General features: G+C 33.1%; 1 protein-coding gene across 2 annotated transcripts in view; it reads right to left on the minus strand.

The window, feature by feature from the left end:
* Positions 1–15,443, minus strand: part of LOC103696821 (protein MICRORCHIDIA 7-like) — a 53,724-nt gene that overhangs the window by 21,076 nt on the left and 17,205 nt on the right. For both annotated transcript variants that reach the window (XM_039117593.1, XM_039117594.1), the window contains exons 8-10: positions 13,566–13,691; positions 12,441–12,539; positions 11,088–11,189 (exon numbers count right to left, since the gene is read on the minus strand). In XM_039117593.1, coding sequence (XP_038973521.1) covers positions 11,088–11,189; positions 12,441–12,539; positions 13,566–13,691 — 327 coding nt within the window. The remainder of the gene's footprint in view (positions 1–11,087; positions 11,190–12,440; positions 12,540–13,565; positions 13,692–15,443) is intronic.

The raw sequence follows: 15,443 nt of genomic DNA on the forward strand, positions 1-15,443 counted from the left end.
TAGAAGAGATGGAGTCGACCCTAGCACGTTTTAGAAACATTCTGGCACATTCTAGCACTTATGGCATGGATGAACAGCACTTGGGTCGACCCAAGTGAAAGTTGAGTCGACCCCATCTTCAAGCTTCAAGAAAACAAGTCTCTGGAATCTCTGAGAGGGTCGACCCCAATGGAACTTGAGTCGACCCCACCTTGAGTCGACCCCACCTTGAGTCGACCCAAAAAGAGTTGAGTCGACCCAAGTGAAGGAAGGCTGAAATACAAGGTTCCGTATTTTCTGAGAGGGCCGATCCAAGAAAAGCTTGAGCTGACCCAAGTCTGATGAACAGTGGTTTGGGTCGACCCAAGAAAAGTTTGGATCGACCCAAGCACGGGCAGAAGCATAACGGCTAGTTGTGCAGAAGTGCTTTTTGGACTCCCAACGGCTATAAACGGCTAGTTTCTTCAATCCAACGGTCAGGAAGGACTATTTGGAGGTTGGAGAAGTATTTAAGAGAGAGTATTCATCAGAGGAAGCAAGCTTTGGAAAATACATCAAGTGCATTCAAGAGAGAACCCTAGCAAGGCAAGCTTCATTCAATTGCTTCATTCAAAGAGCCAAAAGGAAGTGGTTGAGCAGATTCCAAGAGACATTAAGAGCTCCACCAACCCTTGAAGAGTGAAGCAATCGTGACAAAGAAGAGAAGAGCCTTATTAAAGGGATAACTATATTCTAAACTCTTCTTTGTAGCTCATAATTGTTTTATTTGCTCATTTAGGAGCTTTAGTTCCTTGTTCTTTATTCTTGTTGTAAGGTTTGTTGGTAAGCCCGTAAAACCAACATTGTAGGTTGTTGGTAAGCCCGTAAAACCAACGTAGGTTGTTGGTAAGCCCGTAAAACCAACGTAGGTTGTTCGTGAACCCGTAAAACCAATTGTGAAGGTTCGTTGGTGAGCCCGTAAAACCAACATAGATTTTTGGTGATCCGGAAAACCAAAGTGTAAATGTTTTTGGATTGTGAGCCCGGAAAACAATCCAACTGTAATCCGCGGAATTATAGTGAATTTCCAAGGGGTCGCTTGGGGAGTGGACGTAGGTGCTTAGGAGAGCACCGAACCACTATATTTCTTGTGTGTTTGCATTGTGTTTTGTCTTACTTTACTACAATTACTTACTCATCAATTAACTCGATTAAGGAATCAAAAAGTTAGAAAAACCAATTCACCCCCCCCTCTTGGCTTGTCACCTTGGGCAACAAGTGGTATCAGAGCAGGTGCTCTATAATTCCTTGTCTTTTTGATTTTGACCTAATCGTCAAAGAGCCAAAGATCATGACAATTCAAATAGACAGTTTTCTAGAAGAGGGACAGTTAATTGATCGACCTCCACTATTTAATGGCATAAACTACACACATTGGAAAGCACGCATGCGCATTTTCATTCAAGCACATGACTATGATTTATGGAGTATCATAGTCAACGGGCTACACACAAACACTAATCATGATAAAAAAATGGCTCAGCAAAATGCAAAAGCCATGAATATTCTATATTGTGCATTAGATGATAGTGAACTTAATAGCATATCTTTTTGCATAACTGCTAAGAAAATCTAGAATATGCTTGAAGGTAAATATGAATGCACTAACATTTTTAGTGAATCTGAAACTAGCTCTGAAGAAGAAGAGCAGCAAACAGAAATTAAAAATCCTTGCTTTATGGCACATGAAGATAAGGTATGTATTGGAACACAAAGTGATTTCAAGTACATGCTGAAACTCAATCTAATTTTACATTTGATGAACTTCATGATGCTTTTTCTGATCTATACTTAGAATATAAGAAGCTTAGTTTAAAGAATAAAAAGCTAAATCAGAAAAATCTATCTCTTGCTGAAAGCTATGATATAACTCAGAAAAATAATAAATTACTTTCAGAAGACAATGAAAGGCTAACTAAAGAAGTTAACAAATTTAAGCCTATAGTTGAAAAATTTACTATCAGCTCTGAAAAACTGAACTTAATGATAAATAATCAAAGAGCTGAATTTGAAAAGGCTGGATTAGGATATCAATCTTGGTACACACAAAAATCCCTTAATGACATATGTGTTAAATCCTCCACTATCTATCATAAAACGGATTCTAATTTATCTGATGAACCTAATGAACAAAAACAAAAAATTAAAAATCCATCATCTACTTATATTAAATCGATGTTTGTTAAATTTAATAAGAGTATGCAGAAATACATTCCTTATAATCATAAAATCTGCAAGCCTATGGACAAAATAGCTATTAAGAAAATATGGGTTCCAAAAGGAACAATAATAGCTAACCTACAAGGACCCAAAAGAGCTTGAGTTCCTAAGTTGAAAATCTGAATATTTTCTGTAGGTGTGTCTAGCACTCAAGGCTCCAACAAAAGATGTTAATTTAGACATTGGGTGCTCTAGACATATATTAAAGAATGAAACTTAAAATATACTTAAGAAAAGTAATTGAAGTGAAAAGAATAATGAAATTAGTAATCCTTGCATCTCATCATTCTCTTTGCCTTAGTATCTAATTAAAACATAAATTGCAGGTATTAATCAATTTTGTGATATAGGTAATATTTTTAAAAATATAATCAAATCACTTCATTTTATAGTATGCTTTACTTACTGCTGGATAAGTTGCTAAATGATTAATCAATTTATTAAGAATAACTCTATGAATTCTCTATATGCTTGATTGAGAGTTTTTATCAATGGTATTATCTTTTATTGATCATAGACATGAGAATATATACTTGGTATGCCTTTAAATATATGCACTATGAATACCAAGATTAAAAAAACCACTTTTGGCATATAAAATCAACTCATACTAGTATGTACTTAATCTCAAAAGACCTTGTCATTGGCTTACTTAAATTAATTTCTACAAGATCAAAGTTTGCTATGCATGTCATCTAGAAAAACAAACTAGAATCATTTCGAAATCTGAAAACATTGTTTCCACCTCTTAGTCTTTGAAAATTCTCCATAAGAACTTATTTGGATCTCTAGGATAGTGAGCCTAGGAGATAAGCTTCTTGACTTTGTAATTATGGATGATTTTTCAAAGCTAACGTTGGTTTTATTCTTGGCACTTAAATTGAAATATTTTCTGCTTTGGCACAAACTTACAAAAGGTTTCAAATGAAAAAGGTTTGCAAACTGTGAAAGTATCATGGCACAGTTTTGAAAACCAATTTGTTAATAAGGTTTGCACAGAAAACGGTATTGAATACAATTATTTTTGCACCAAGAATACTATTACATATAGGGGTTATAAAAATATAAAAATAGAACCTTTGTTGTGTAAGAACAATGCTTTGTGATAGCAGTTGATTAATGTTATCATCACAGCTTGTCATATTATAAGGTTTCTATTAAATCTATTTTTGAAGAAAACCCCATGTGAACTCATGAAAAACAGAAAATCAAATGGTGCATACCTTCATGTTTTTTCAGTTATACATGTTATGTTCTCAAGAATGAAATATATGCCAAATCTGATAAAACAAGTGTTTCTTTGGATATTACTCTCTAAGCAATGCATATAGAATATTCAATGAAAAGATACCACTTGTAGAAATGTCAATTCATATTATTCTTATTAAAACTAGATCTTTTATTGAGAATATAGTTTGTCATTTTGCTTCTATTTAAAAGACATTAAGAAGAATGAACAAGATGATAATTGGTTAAGTTAAACTAAATCATTTTGAAAGGGATAAAATTTGAAATCTTATTGAAGAATCTGAAAACTTTTTATATTTGGAACAAAACTGAGTTTTTCAGAAACACACTTAAGAAGAATTTGTGATTACTAAAAGAATTAATCAGAAAAGATGAAATAGATCTTGATAAAATCTTTGCATGATTAGAAGCCAAAGATAACCACTTTCATTTGATTGTTTTATGAGACTTGTATTTTGTCAAATGAATGTGTAGAATGAACTTCTGTGTGGTTATATTATTAAAATTTTTATGTAAAAATAACCATCTATATTTGAAAAATATTCATTACAAACATGATAAAATACTATTTGATTTAGAACAAGCACCAAGAGCATGATATGAATGATTAAGTAACTTTTTGATAGAAAGTAATAGTGATAAAACTATGTATCAAAAAGAAAAATTCTGATATCATAATTGCTCAAATATATATTGATGACATTATTTATGGTGCTACTAATGAAGCTTTATGTAAAGTTTTTTTTTTCTAAGCTCATGCAGGGTGAGTTCGAAATGAGTAAAATGGATGAACTAATCTTTCCTCTCGAACTCCAAACTAAGACAAATAAGAAAGGGGATCTTCATTGGCCAAAGTAAGTTCACAAGAATATTCTTACAGAAGTTTGGCATGAAGAAAGGTATATCTATGACCCCATATTGTAGAGTTTAAAAATAATGAGCAAGGTAATTTTATTGTTTGAAGCTGTATTACTATATCATGCAGCTTGTAGGCCAAATTATATGCTCATTTTGTGCTTATATGCAAAGATATCAAACTAATTCTAATGAATCACATCTAATTGATATCAAAAGATTCATAAAAATCTGTTAAGATAATAAAACTAAGTTAGTACTCCATTCTTAGGTAAAAGCAAAACAAGCATAATATATTCAGCACATTTGTAAGAATTATGTGAGCATTCCTTTGGATGGGATAAAATCCATAATCAACTATAATAGGAAGAGTTTGGAGTGAACATTTTTAAAGAGAAAAGTTTAACCTTTCTACATTGCTCATCATAGGGATGGTGCCAATGGAGAGGCTAGTGGTAGTACCCGGCACTATTTGACCCAACTATTCGGTGCAGGGTATATTAGGGACGGAACAAGAGGGAGGCTAGTGGTAGTACCTCGTGCCCCTTCCAACTCCACCGGATAGGGAGCAAATAGAATATAGAGCATAGAAAAGTAAAACCGAAAAACAAATGAAGATAATCAAAATGTTCATTGAGTGGTTAAAGGAAGAAATTAAAAAAAAATTGGAGAATAACTCAATATAATTCCTAGATGAAAACTACGGTTTAAGAAAAATAGAATTAATTTTGATGCCTTGGTTGTTTGCTCCGATACGCATATGAAACATATCTTTTTCTATCTTATAAGTATACTGAAATTGGTCTAAATGATGTGTTTTTCAATAATCTTGATTGCGAACAAATAGTTCTAAGCATATGATTTTGTTTTGATATTAAAAAGACTTATTGTGCTACATGTATACATTGCTAAGAAAACATGACTAAGAAATTGAATTTTATAAATATACACTTGAATGATTTTCTATATGCTTTTCTCCTACATAATTAAGTGCTTCTATCCTTAAGAGAAAAAGCTATTTTTAGAGGAGAGTGAATGATCTTAAGGCTAGTAATATTTTAGCTCACTCAAATGATTCATAAAGAAAAGAAAATGTAATTGCTTTTGAAAGAAATTTGAGCTTCAAAAGAATTATTTTCAGATCAATATTTCAGTGCATATTCTCAAAAGTTAAGAGGAAGTATAACTTGTTCTTGAAAAACTTAAAAGAGTGATTGCTATAAATTTTGAAAAACTCTAGATCACTTTATATCACAAAATTTCAGTTCATTTTAAAATCTGAAATTCAATAAAAGAAAAGAATATTTAAAGAAGAATGTATCTTTTGAGGGAAAGCCTTAAATATTCAATCTTCTTGCATTCTGCATCTTTTTCAAAAGTCACTTACATTTGATGCATACTTTGAATGTTTTATGTTTGATTCATATTCATTCTTGTCAATTTCTAAATTTAACCGCTTTACTTACAAAGCATGAATTAATATCAAGAGCCTTACATAAATGAAAGAGAAATGAATTTTCTTAAAGCTAAATCATTAAAGGTTACTCTATGTAAATTTGGCAAAGAACTTTTAGTATGTTTTTAATGTCTAACTGATCTAAAACTGATATCAAATTTAAGCATATTTTGGTATTAGACTTTGTGATTTATTGAATATCTTTTGAAAGTTGAATTTTCATCTGTACTTAATTGGTAAATCACTTGAAAAGAATTCCATTTGTCTTAGTATTGAAAATTTACTTTGGAATCTATGAATAAGCTCTTATTGGCTTGCACTTTAATGTTTCAATCCTGAGCCAATCCATTTTAATTGATTTTGATGCTATGATCTTTAAAGGAGTAAAAGAAAGTCTTTAAGAAAGCTTTAAAAGAACTTCTAAAGCCCTGAATTTTATGCATCCTACATTGCATAAATTCATATTTTAGTATCTATACCCCAATACTTTTATATCATGAAAGAACTTTGAAGTCATTAAGAATTAAGGATTCAACATAATCTTATGTTTTTCGAGTATATAAGTTTTGATCTTTATCTGCTCTTATACTATACTCTGAAAATTAATTAGATTGCTCTCATGTTGCTATATACTTAATATATTAAAAAAAAAGGGTGTTGGATTTTCATTCGTGCTTTCTTTGAATATTATTCTTGATACTCCTTGAAATAACTTGAAAAAGATTCTATCTACACTTGATTTGAAAACTATCTTTGGAATCTACATTTAGATATCACTTCTGGCTCACATCCTAAATGTCTCATTCTTAAAGCCAAACTTTTCATCCTTGATTTTGATGATATCTGTTACCCCTGAAATTGTTTCAGATTTACTCTTTTTAAAAGAAAGGTAAAAGAACTTTAAAAGAATGTTAAAATCATCAAATTTGATGTAATCTCATCATAATTTTGAAACTACCTTAATTGGCTCTGATCTATACTCATTATCTTGCCCTGACATTATTGCCTTTGAGTTACGTGATTCATATGCTTACAATAATTTGACATACATTGAATGAAATATTGTCTTGTGCTTAATGTTTCATTATTTTGCAATCTTTTTGATATTGTCAAAAAGAAAAAGAAATATCTGAGTATATGCTCATAATGCTTTATATTTTGAATTGAATATAAATCAGCTTAGATTGAAATATGTTGATTATGTTAAAGCTGATTAACTCTAAAGCATTATCATGAAGTATGTTCTTAAAGTATCTCCCAGACTTTGTATTTATTTTGACTTATATTTGCTCTTGTGGTAGTTTGTATTTCTTCTCTAAAACATAGTGCTTTTGGCATAGACAATGTTTCTCTTGAATTATGATCTTTGCGATTGTCATTACAATGCTATCCATTTCATTATTATTCATTCTTTTTGATGATAACAAAAAGAGGGAGAAAATATAAGGGAGAAACTAGAAGCAAATTCTACAAGAAAAACAGTATAGGGGAGAAAATATAAAAGGTATATATTATATACTTAAGGGGGAGACATGTGACAAAAAGAAAATCTAAATTCTGGCACATAATCATAGAGATTTTTCTTGCCTCGATACATGTGACAAAAAGAAAATCTAAATTCTGGCACATAATCATAGAGATTTTTCTTGCCTCGATACATGACTTGAAACTCTAGCTTTGACACAAACTTTTGAAAATTTTGTTGTAATGAAATACAAGAGTAAGGGGGAGCAAAGCTAAAACTCATTTGGCATCCATTTGGATAGGATAGGGAGAGTTTTTGGTTCATTTATACAAACTCTAAATAAGACTACTTTGAAACTCTTGAACCAAAAGTACTTTATGAATGCTAAATCTAACTTTTCATATGAATGCCAATTTGCTTACACTCAATATTTTGTAATCATAAAAAAGGGGGAGATTGAGGATGATAATGTTATTTTGATGATTAACACAACCATTGAGGCCATATCAAATTAGAAATGCAAATTAACTCGATACATCATTGATAAATAACACACCCTTGATACACTCATGATACATTAGGACTATATGGTCAAAACCACTCTCAAGAATTGATAAACGAGATAAAATTTGTAATAGAGAATGGTAGAAAGCTCAAGAATCCATTTTGGCAAAGTTTCACGTTAAAAATACCTAAAAGGGCAATTCGGTAATTTCCACTGTTAAGGGTATGAAACTCTATTGTGCCATGCATCGTAATTTGCTTGGAATATCATATTGTTGTTTCAATGTGCATAACTAACCTTCAAAGTACAGAAAAACATGGTTAGAGTCGACCCCAATTAGTTTGGAGTCGACCCCGATACATTTGGCACGCCTTGGAACGAAGTGGCACGCCTTTGGAACACTTGGCACAGAGTAGGAGTCGACCCTAGAAGAGATGGAGTCGACCCTAGCACGTTTTAGAAACATTCTGGCACATTCTAGCACTTATGGCATGGATGAACAGCACTTGGGTCGACCCAAGTGAAAGTTGAGTCGACCCCATCTTCAAGCTTCAAGAAAACAAGTCTCTGGAATCTCTGAGAGGGTCGACCCCAATGGAACTTGAGTCGACCCCACCTTGAGTCGACCCAAAAAGAGTTGAGTCGACCCAAGTGAAGGAAGGCTGAAATACAAGGTTCTGTATTTTCTGAGAGGGCCGACCCAAAAAAAGCTTGAGCTGATCCAAGTCTGATGAACAGTGGTTTGGGTCGACCCAAGAAAAGTTTGGGTCGACCCAAGCACTGGCAGAAGCATAACGGCTAGTTGTACAGAAGTGCTTTTTGGACTCCCAACGGCTATAAACGGCTAGTTTTCTTCAATCCAACGATCAGAAAGGACTATTTGGAGATTGGAGAAGTATTTAAGAGGGAGTATTCATCAGAAGAAGCAAGCTTTGGAAAATACATCAAGTGCATTCAAGAGAGAACCCTAGCAAGGCAGCTTCATTCAATTGCTTCATTCAAAGAGCCAAAAGAAAGTGGTTGAGCAGATTCCAAGAGACATTAAGAGCTCCACCAACCCTTGAAGAGTGAAGCAATCGTGACAAAGAAGAGAAGAGCCTTATTAAAGGGATAACTATATTCTAAACTCTTCTTTGTAGCTCATAATTATTTTATTTGCTCATTTAGGAGCTTTAGTTTCTTGTTCTTTATTCTTGTTGTAAGGTTTGTTGGTAAGCCCGTAAAACCAACATTGTAGGTTGTTGGTAAGCTCGTAAAATCAACGTAGGTTGTTGGTAAGCCTGTAAAACCAACGTAGGTTGTTGGTGAACCCGTAAAACCAATTGTGAAGGTTCGTTGGTGAGCCCGTAAAACCAACATAGGTTTTTGATGATCCCGAAAAACCAAAGTGTAAAGATTTTTGGATTGTGAGCCCGAAAAACAATCCAACTGTAATCCGCGGGATTATAGTGAATTCCCAAGGGGTCGCTTGGGGAGTGGACGTAGGTGCTTAGGAGAGCACCGAACCACTATATTTCTTGTGTGTTTGCATTGTGTTTTGTCTTACTTTACTACAATTACTTACTCATCAATTAACTCGATTAAGGAATCAAAAAGTTAGAAAAACCAATTCACCCCCCCCCCCCTCTTGGCTTGTCACCTTGGGCAACATATACTCAAATTTTTATCCATATCCTATATTATCCGGTCCACTTTCACCCCTAACTTTTACTAAAAAGAATTCAACCAGTTGGCACAAAAATAGAATTAAGTATTCACCACAAATGGAACTTGGATTGTATCAACTATTCCAATAATAAGCTGCTAAAATTAAAAAATAAAACAATAAACTGTTCTGTACAGACTGCAGACAGCAAATGCTTTAAACTTCAACCATGGATTGAGCTTATAAACTGTAACTATACAGAAGTTGTGAATTGCACGTGCAACTATACAAAAGTTGGGAATTGCACGTGCAATGCAAGTGCTATATAATTAGCAGGGAAAAATGGTAGGATATTTGTGATGCGATGGACAAGAATTTCACTGACACACTAATCATGTAACTAATCACCATTTACATTCAAACGAATAATCTGCAATCTTCACACACTCACTAGGTTGAAACAACCAAATTAGCCCTGATGAAACAGACTACAAGTGAGGCCCAGGGTAACAAAGTCAAAGTCCCATAGGAATTTGGCAGGTTTCAACTTGACCCTTCAAGAAATTTAATCTATGCCCTGAATTTGAGCATAATTTTGCCAAATGCAACTCTACCATGAGCCAAGTTCCTTTCTAGTAAACATAGGACTACTTTGGAACAGTGTTGCATGAACTCACATCCAGCAAAAAATCTTTTTTCACATGCAATGGTAAATCAAATACCCATTAGACACCTCAGAAACTTACCAAATTATTTAATTGCAGACTTTAGAAATTGATCAAGGGTTGAATTTGTCCAACAATCAGTCCAACCCACTATAGTGGCAATAGAAGCAGGCTTTTGTTGTTTCTTAATCTAGGTTATGGATCAGAGGTATTAACCTTTATGACATGTCATACACCATGTCATGTCTTCTTGAGCTAAATCTGCAATTTGCTGATGAACAAGTATCTCAAAAGAATACTATTATTCAAAATATAATTCAACATATAAATTTATTTTATGCATGTAGGTGACAACATGCTACCTACATTACCTGTTAATTTATTTTAAGCATTATGGTTTGACGTACCACCCTGTACCATCCAGTACGGGGCATACCGTATTGTACCAGATGCAAACCTACATGAAACACAAGTTCAGGTTGGTACAGGCCCTGTACCACCCCATACCAAGGTCTACTGTGTATTTCAGTGCAAGCTTTTCCAAATTCTTTCTCACTTCCATTCACTTTACCTCAGATCATCCCCTACTCCAAGCTATTTGACACAAATGCAAGTACCTTTCCTAACCAGAGCTTGATTTTTGTTGCACATGCCAAACCCATCTCAATTCTCCACTTTTTCTTTGTTTCATGAACCACAAACACCTTCGCTGATGTTCCTGTTCCTCACCCTTTTCTTTTATTTTAGTACCACACATCTATTTCAGCATCCTCCTCTCTATAGAAATCATTTCATGGTTTAATTTCCTTTTCATAAAGGGTGGCCAACCTAACATCAAACATCCACCTTATTATCCAAAAGTAGAGGCTAGGACAAGCAAAGTCATAAATTGAATAAAATAAAATAAAGCAATAAAGTTTTGGGGAAAAGATCAACATATGCATGTACCAAGCCAAAGAGAAAAATGGTGCCAATTCTACTAAGTAGTATATCAGAAGTGCAGATGATACCCTTAGGGAATGTCTATATGTTAGAAAATGTCTGGAGTTTGGAAATTGTTTGGCCATTTGAATCTTTTTCTCATCGCGGTTAACACCTCCAACTTGAATATCCTGCCATCTCCAAAAAAAATTTCTTAGGAGTTAGGAGTGCACTTACAAATCAAGAAAGAAAAGAAATATGATAATACATCGAGGACTAAAAATAAATTTATTAAGAAAACTAGCTCTAGATACATACGCACAAATAGAGAGAGAACTAGACTTGGCTACACTCGAATGGATATCCACTAAAATCTGGTCAAATTTAGATTGGACAATAAAGGTCCTACATTAATGACTGGAGCCATTCAATGTGATCTACTATCTCTAAACTGCTTACATACTAAAAATCATGTGATTGGAGATCCCTAGCTTCTACATCAAGTGGTCAAAAAATTGGACTGTCTAAATAACATGAATATATATATATATATATATATATATATATTATCTCTTGATGTATAGACTAGACGCCTCCAAATCATATGATTTTGGTGTGCAAACGGCTAAGAGATAGTAGATCACATCAAATGGATCGAATTATCAATATAGGACCCACATTTTCCAATGCGAACCTAACCGGATCTGAGTGGAGATCCACTCAAGTGGTGCCAAGTTCAGCTATATATACACACACACACACACATATATATATATGTATATGTGGGTGTGTGTATATATATATATGTATGTATGTATGTATATAAACATACATATATACATACATAAATATACACATATATACATATATATAAACAATGAGATTCATACATATATATAGGGAGGGAAAGAAAATTATATAGATACACACATGGTCACACACATATATGTATATGTGTGTGTATATATATATATATATATATATATATAGAGAGAGAGAGAGAGAGACTAGAATCCAGTTGACTAAACTTGACTTCAAATCCGGCAATTCTGATCGAACAATGGGGTTTGACATTAATGATCCAAGCCGTTGGATATGATCTAGCACCTCTAAACTGTTTATATACTAAAAATAATATGATTTAAAGACCCTTTACCTATGCATGAGTGGTCAAAAAAATATGCGATGTTTCATGTTATTTGAACTATATAATTTTTGACCACTTGATAGATAGGTTAGAGGTGTCAAAATCATATGATTTTTAGCATCGTAAGCATTTAGCAGTAGTAAATTATATCAAATAGCTCAAATCATCGGCGTCGGACCCTCATCATCTAGTCAAAGGTAACCAGGTCCAAGCTGAAATCTAGGCAACCAGATTATAGTACATACACACACACCTATCAATAACCACATTTCACAACTTAAGGAGTTGCACTCACATATTTATCAACATCAAAATCAAGTTCCAGCTGCCCTTGGTCATCCTCCCATAGATTGTATATGATTATTCGTGTCCCTTGATCTTTCATCGAACTAAACTGCAATAGTAGTACGAACAACAACTGTAAGTAATAATTCAGACAACATATATGCTACACAAGACTTCACATTTATGCTATTGTTGAACTTGATATTTCTGCTTAATTATTAATAATTATTTTTTTGAGTGTAGATATAATCATATACATATCTAGATGGCCTCAATTTTTTAAGAAGGAGAGATCTGGTTAATGTTTTCTAGCTATGAACTCAAAAAGATGGGGGAAACAAGATCTTGTAACATTTGGACTGCATTGATGTCATATCTGGTCTCCAACTACCTGGGAGCTAAAAGACAGAACCATCAGATCAGCAGGCTATCCATTTCATGATGGTGTCGTCTAATGCTTTTTCATGAATACAAGCAGTAGGGATAACTACAAAAAAAATAATATATATAGATACATGCATAATTGCATCCATAAATACAGTATTAATGTGTGTGTGTGTGTCTATACATACATACATACATACATACATACATACATACATATATATAGAGAGAGAGAGAGAAAGAGAGAGAGAGATAACACTGTCTCATTCTGATGCGTGCACTTTGGTTGGTTTGCCTCTCCAGTAGAACATCATTCAGATATAAATAAAATCAAGCAGATTTAATGTACTAGAAGAAGGGAGGGTATCTATAGTATCCAGAGTGATAAGCAACTTCCCTAAAGGCTTGCAGTTTATATAATAGAAAGTTTCCCTTTCAAAAAAAATATATCAATCCAAAATCTGTTAGAGTTTAAGAGTTGTTTTATACCATCATATGAGTCCTTGACACCATACACCAATGTGGAGAAAGTTGTAGTGATTATGAAAAACAACATTAGTAGTAAAAAGTTGGAATATAATAGTCACATAATAATAGTATCACGTTTGAAAACTTCTCAAATTCAGTGCATCCAGAGGGTTTCTATAGTAATAGCATCACAATAAAAAAAAAAAAAACCTAAATAGTGGCAGCATATCATGGTTGCAGATGTCAAAAGCCACTACCCACCTACTTAAGATAATAGCCTCACCTGTTGAAGAAGATCTGCTTCACTTGAATACGGCGACCATTGTAAAATAGTTTCTAGATTTGTACTCCAATCAGCTAAAGAAGATTGCACCATCTTATTCCAAGTTTGTCCTTTCTCATAATAAAGCTGCCCATTAAATAAGTGTCAGATAACTTAAAAAGACTAGCCAAATTAAAAATTAGATGAACTAAGGCAGCTAACAATGAAAGTCAATTGTATACAGAAAACACCCTTTCATGAGGGACAGCTAGGGGCATTAATGAGTTGACCTATCTCAGCCTAAAAGCTCAACCTGTTATAGGCAGAGCTCACGATTAGATCTTTGAGTTCAAGAACCATTCTTGAGCCTTGTAGTAGTCCCAAGTAGCACAATGAGCTTAGGTTAAGAGCAGGTGGGTGCAGGTTGTATCAAACTCCGCTTGTATTATATGATATAAATCGATGCATGTTACTACACCAACACTCCGTTAATCTCAAACATTTGGTATAGGTTACAAAGTTTTGTTTTCCAAGTAATCCATGGTTTTGTTATATTACGAATATTGCAATTATGTCCAAAATATGAGATTTGTAGATGTTGACTATATAGCATCTGATTTGACTTGGACAGATATGATATGAAACAAACCAACAATGAGTTTGAAAAACAACCTAAAGAGTTACTTGCCAAGCACAAAGCATCAACCACCTCAGTTAATATGTTCAAACAATATAACAATAGAACTTAAAGAGAAAAATCCCACTAAAAAAAATTTACAAAGCAAAAAACCAATCCATGAATATGACAATGTTGATGTATAAAGCTCGATATTCTGCATTGTAGTGAGAATATCACTCCTCACTAGTTGGAGTTCGACTCCTAGACATCCAATCAGCATGTCCCTGGCATCTCAATCATCCCCAAATTTTTAAAAACTGGTACATGATGTGGTACCAGTCTTTTGTTGGACCAGTATGGAAAAGGTCCATCTTGCACTACCACATGGTATAAGGCAGTGTCCCAATTTCATATCGGGACACCCAAAAATCCTTTTTTTTCAAAATGGTTACTTTTTATATATTTCAAGTAAAATATTTGCCTCTTTTGAATGAATGTCCACCTGATTAAAAGGAAGACCATGCACATAGGTGCAAGGGTTCGAATCCCATTTGCAATATGATTTTTACCACCCAAAAAAATAAATCTTACATATTGATATCCTCTCTCTCTCTCTCTCTCTCTCTCTCTCTCTCTCTCTCTCTCTCTCTCTCTCTATAAAATACACACACACACACACACACACACACACACACACACACACACACACACACATATATATATTCTGCACAAAAAAATAATAAATATTATATATTTATATCCTCACAATATATAGATACATATATATTCTGAACAAAAAATATTTTATACATATCCTTAAATTATTATGTACATATTGGTATTTTTGTGCAGAAATTAATATGTTGATGTCCCCCACACAAATAATTTTAATGGTATACCTTTTCTAAAATATTATATATATTATTCTGAAATTAATACATTCATCAAATTATTAAATAATATACAGGAACTTATAAATAACAATTTAGCAATACATAATTGCTATCTCCCCTTTTTAAAAAATTTATTCAAACAAAACAATGATGACAAAAATAATCCTAATGAATAATCAAAATAGTAAATAATGATTTTATTGACAAAAAAAATTGGAAAAAATATTCTTCCTGATGGAAAAAAAGAAAACATGCAAAAATTTTAAAAACATCCAAATAGAAATAATTTGAATGATGACAAAAATAATTTGATGATGCATCCAAACAGTAAATAATAATTTTATGGAGAAAATATTTTATCAAGATAATAAAGAAATATTTATTATA

The sequence above is a fragment of the Phoenix dactylifera genome, unplaced genomic scaffold (assembly GCF_009389715.1).
Source record: "Phoenix dactylifera cultivar Barhee BC4 unplaced genomic scaffold, palm_55x_up_171113_PBpolish2nd_filt_p 000245F, whole genome shotgun sequence".
In the NCBI taxonomy this organism is placed as follows: domain Eukaryota; kingdom Viridiplantae; phylum Streptophyta; class Magnoliopsida; order Arecales; family Arecaceae; genus Phoenix; species Phoenix dactylifera.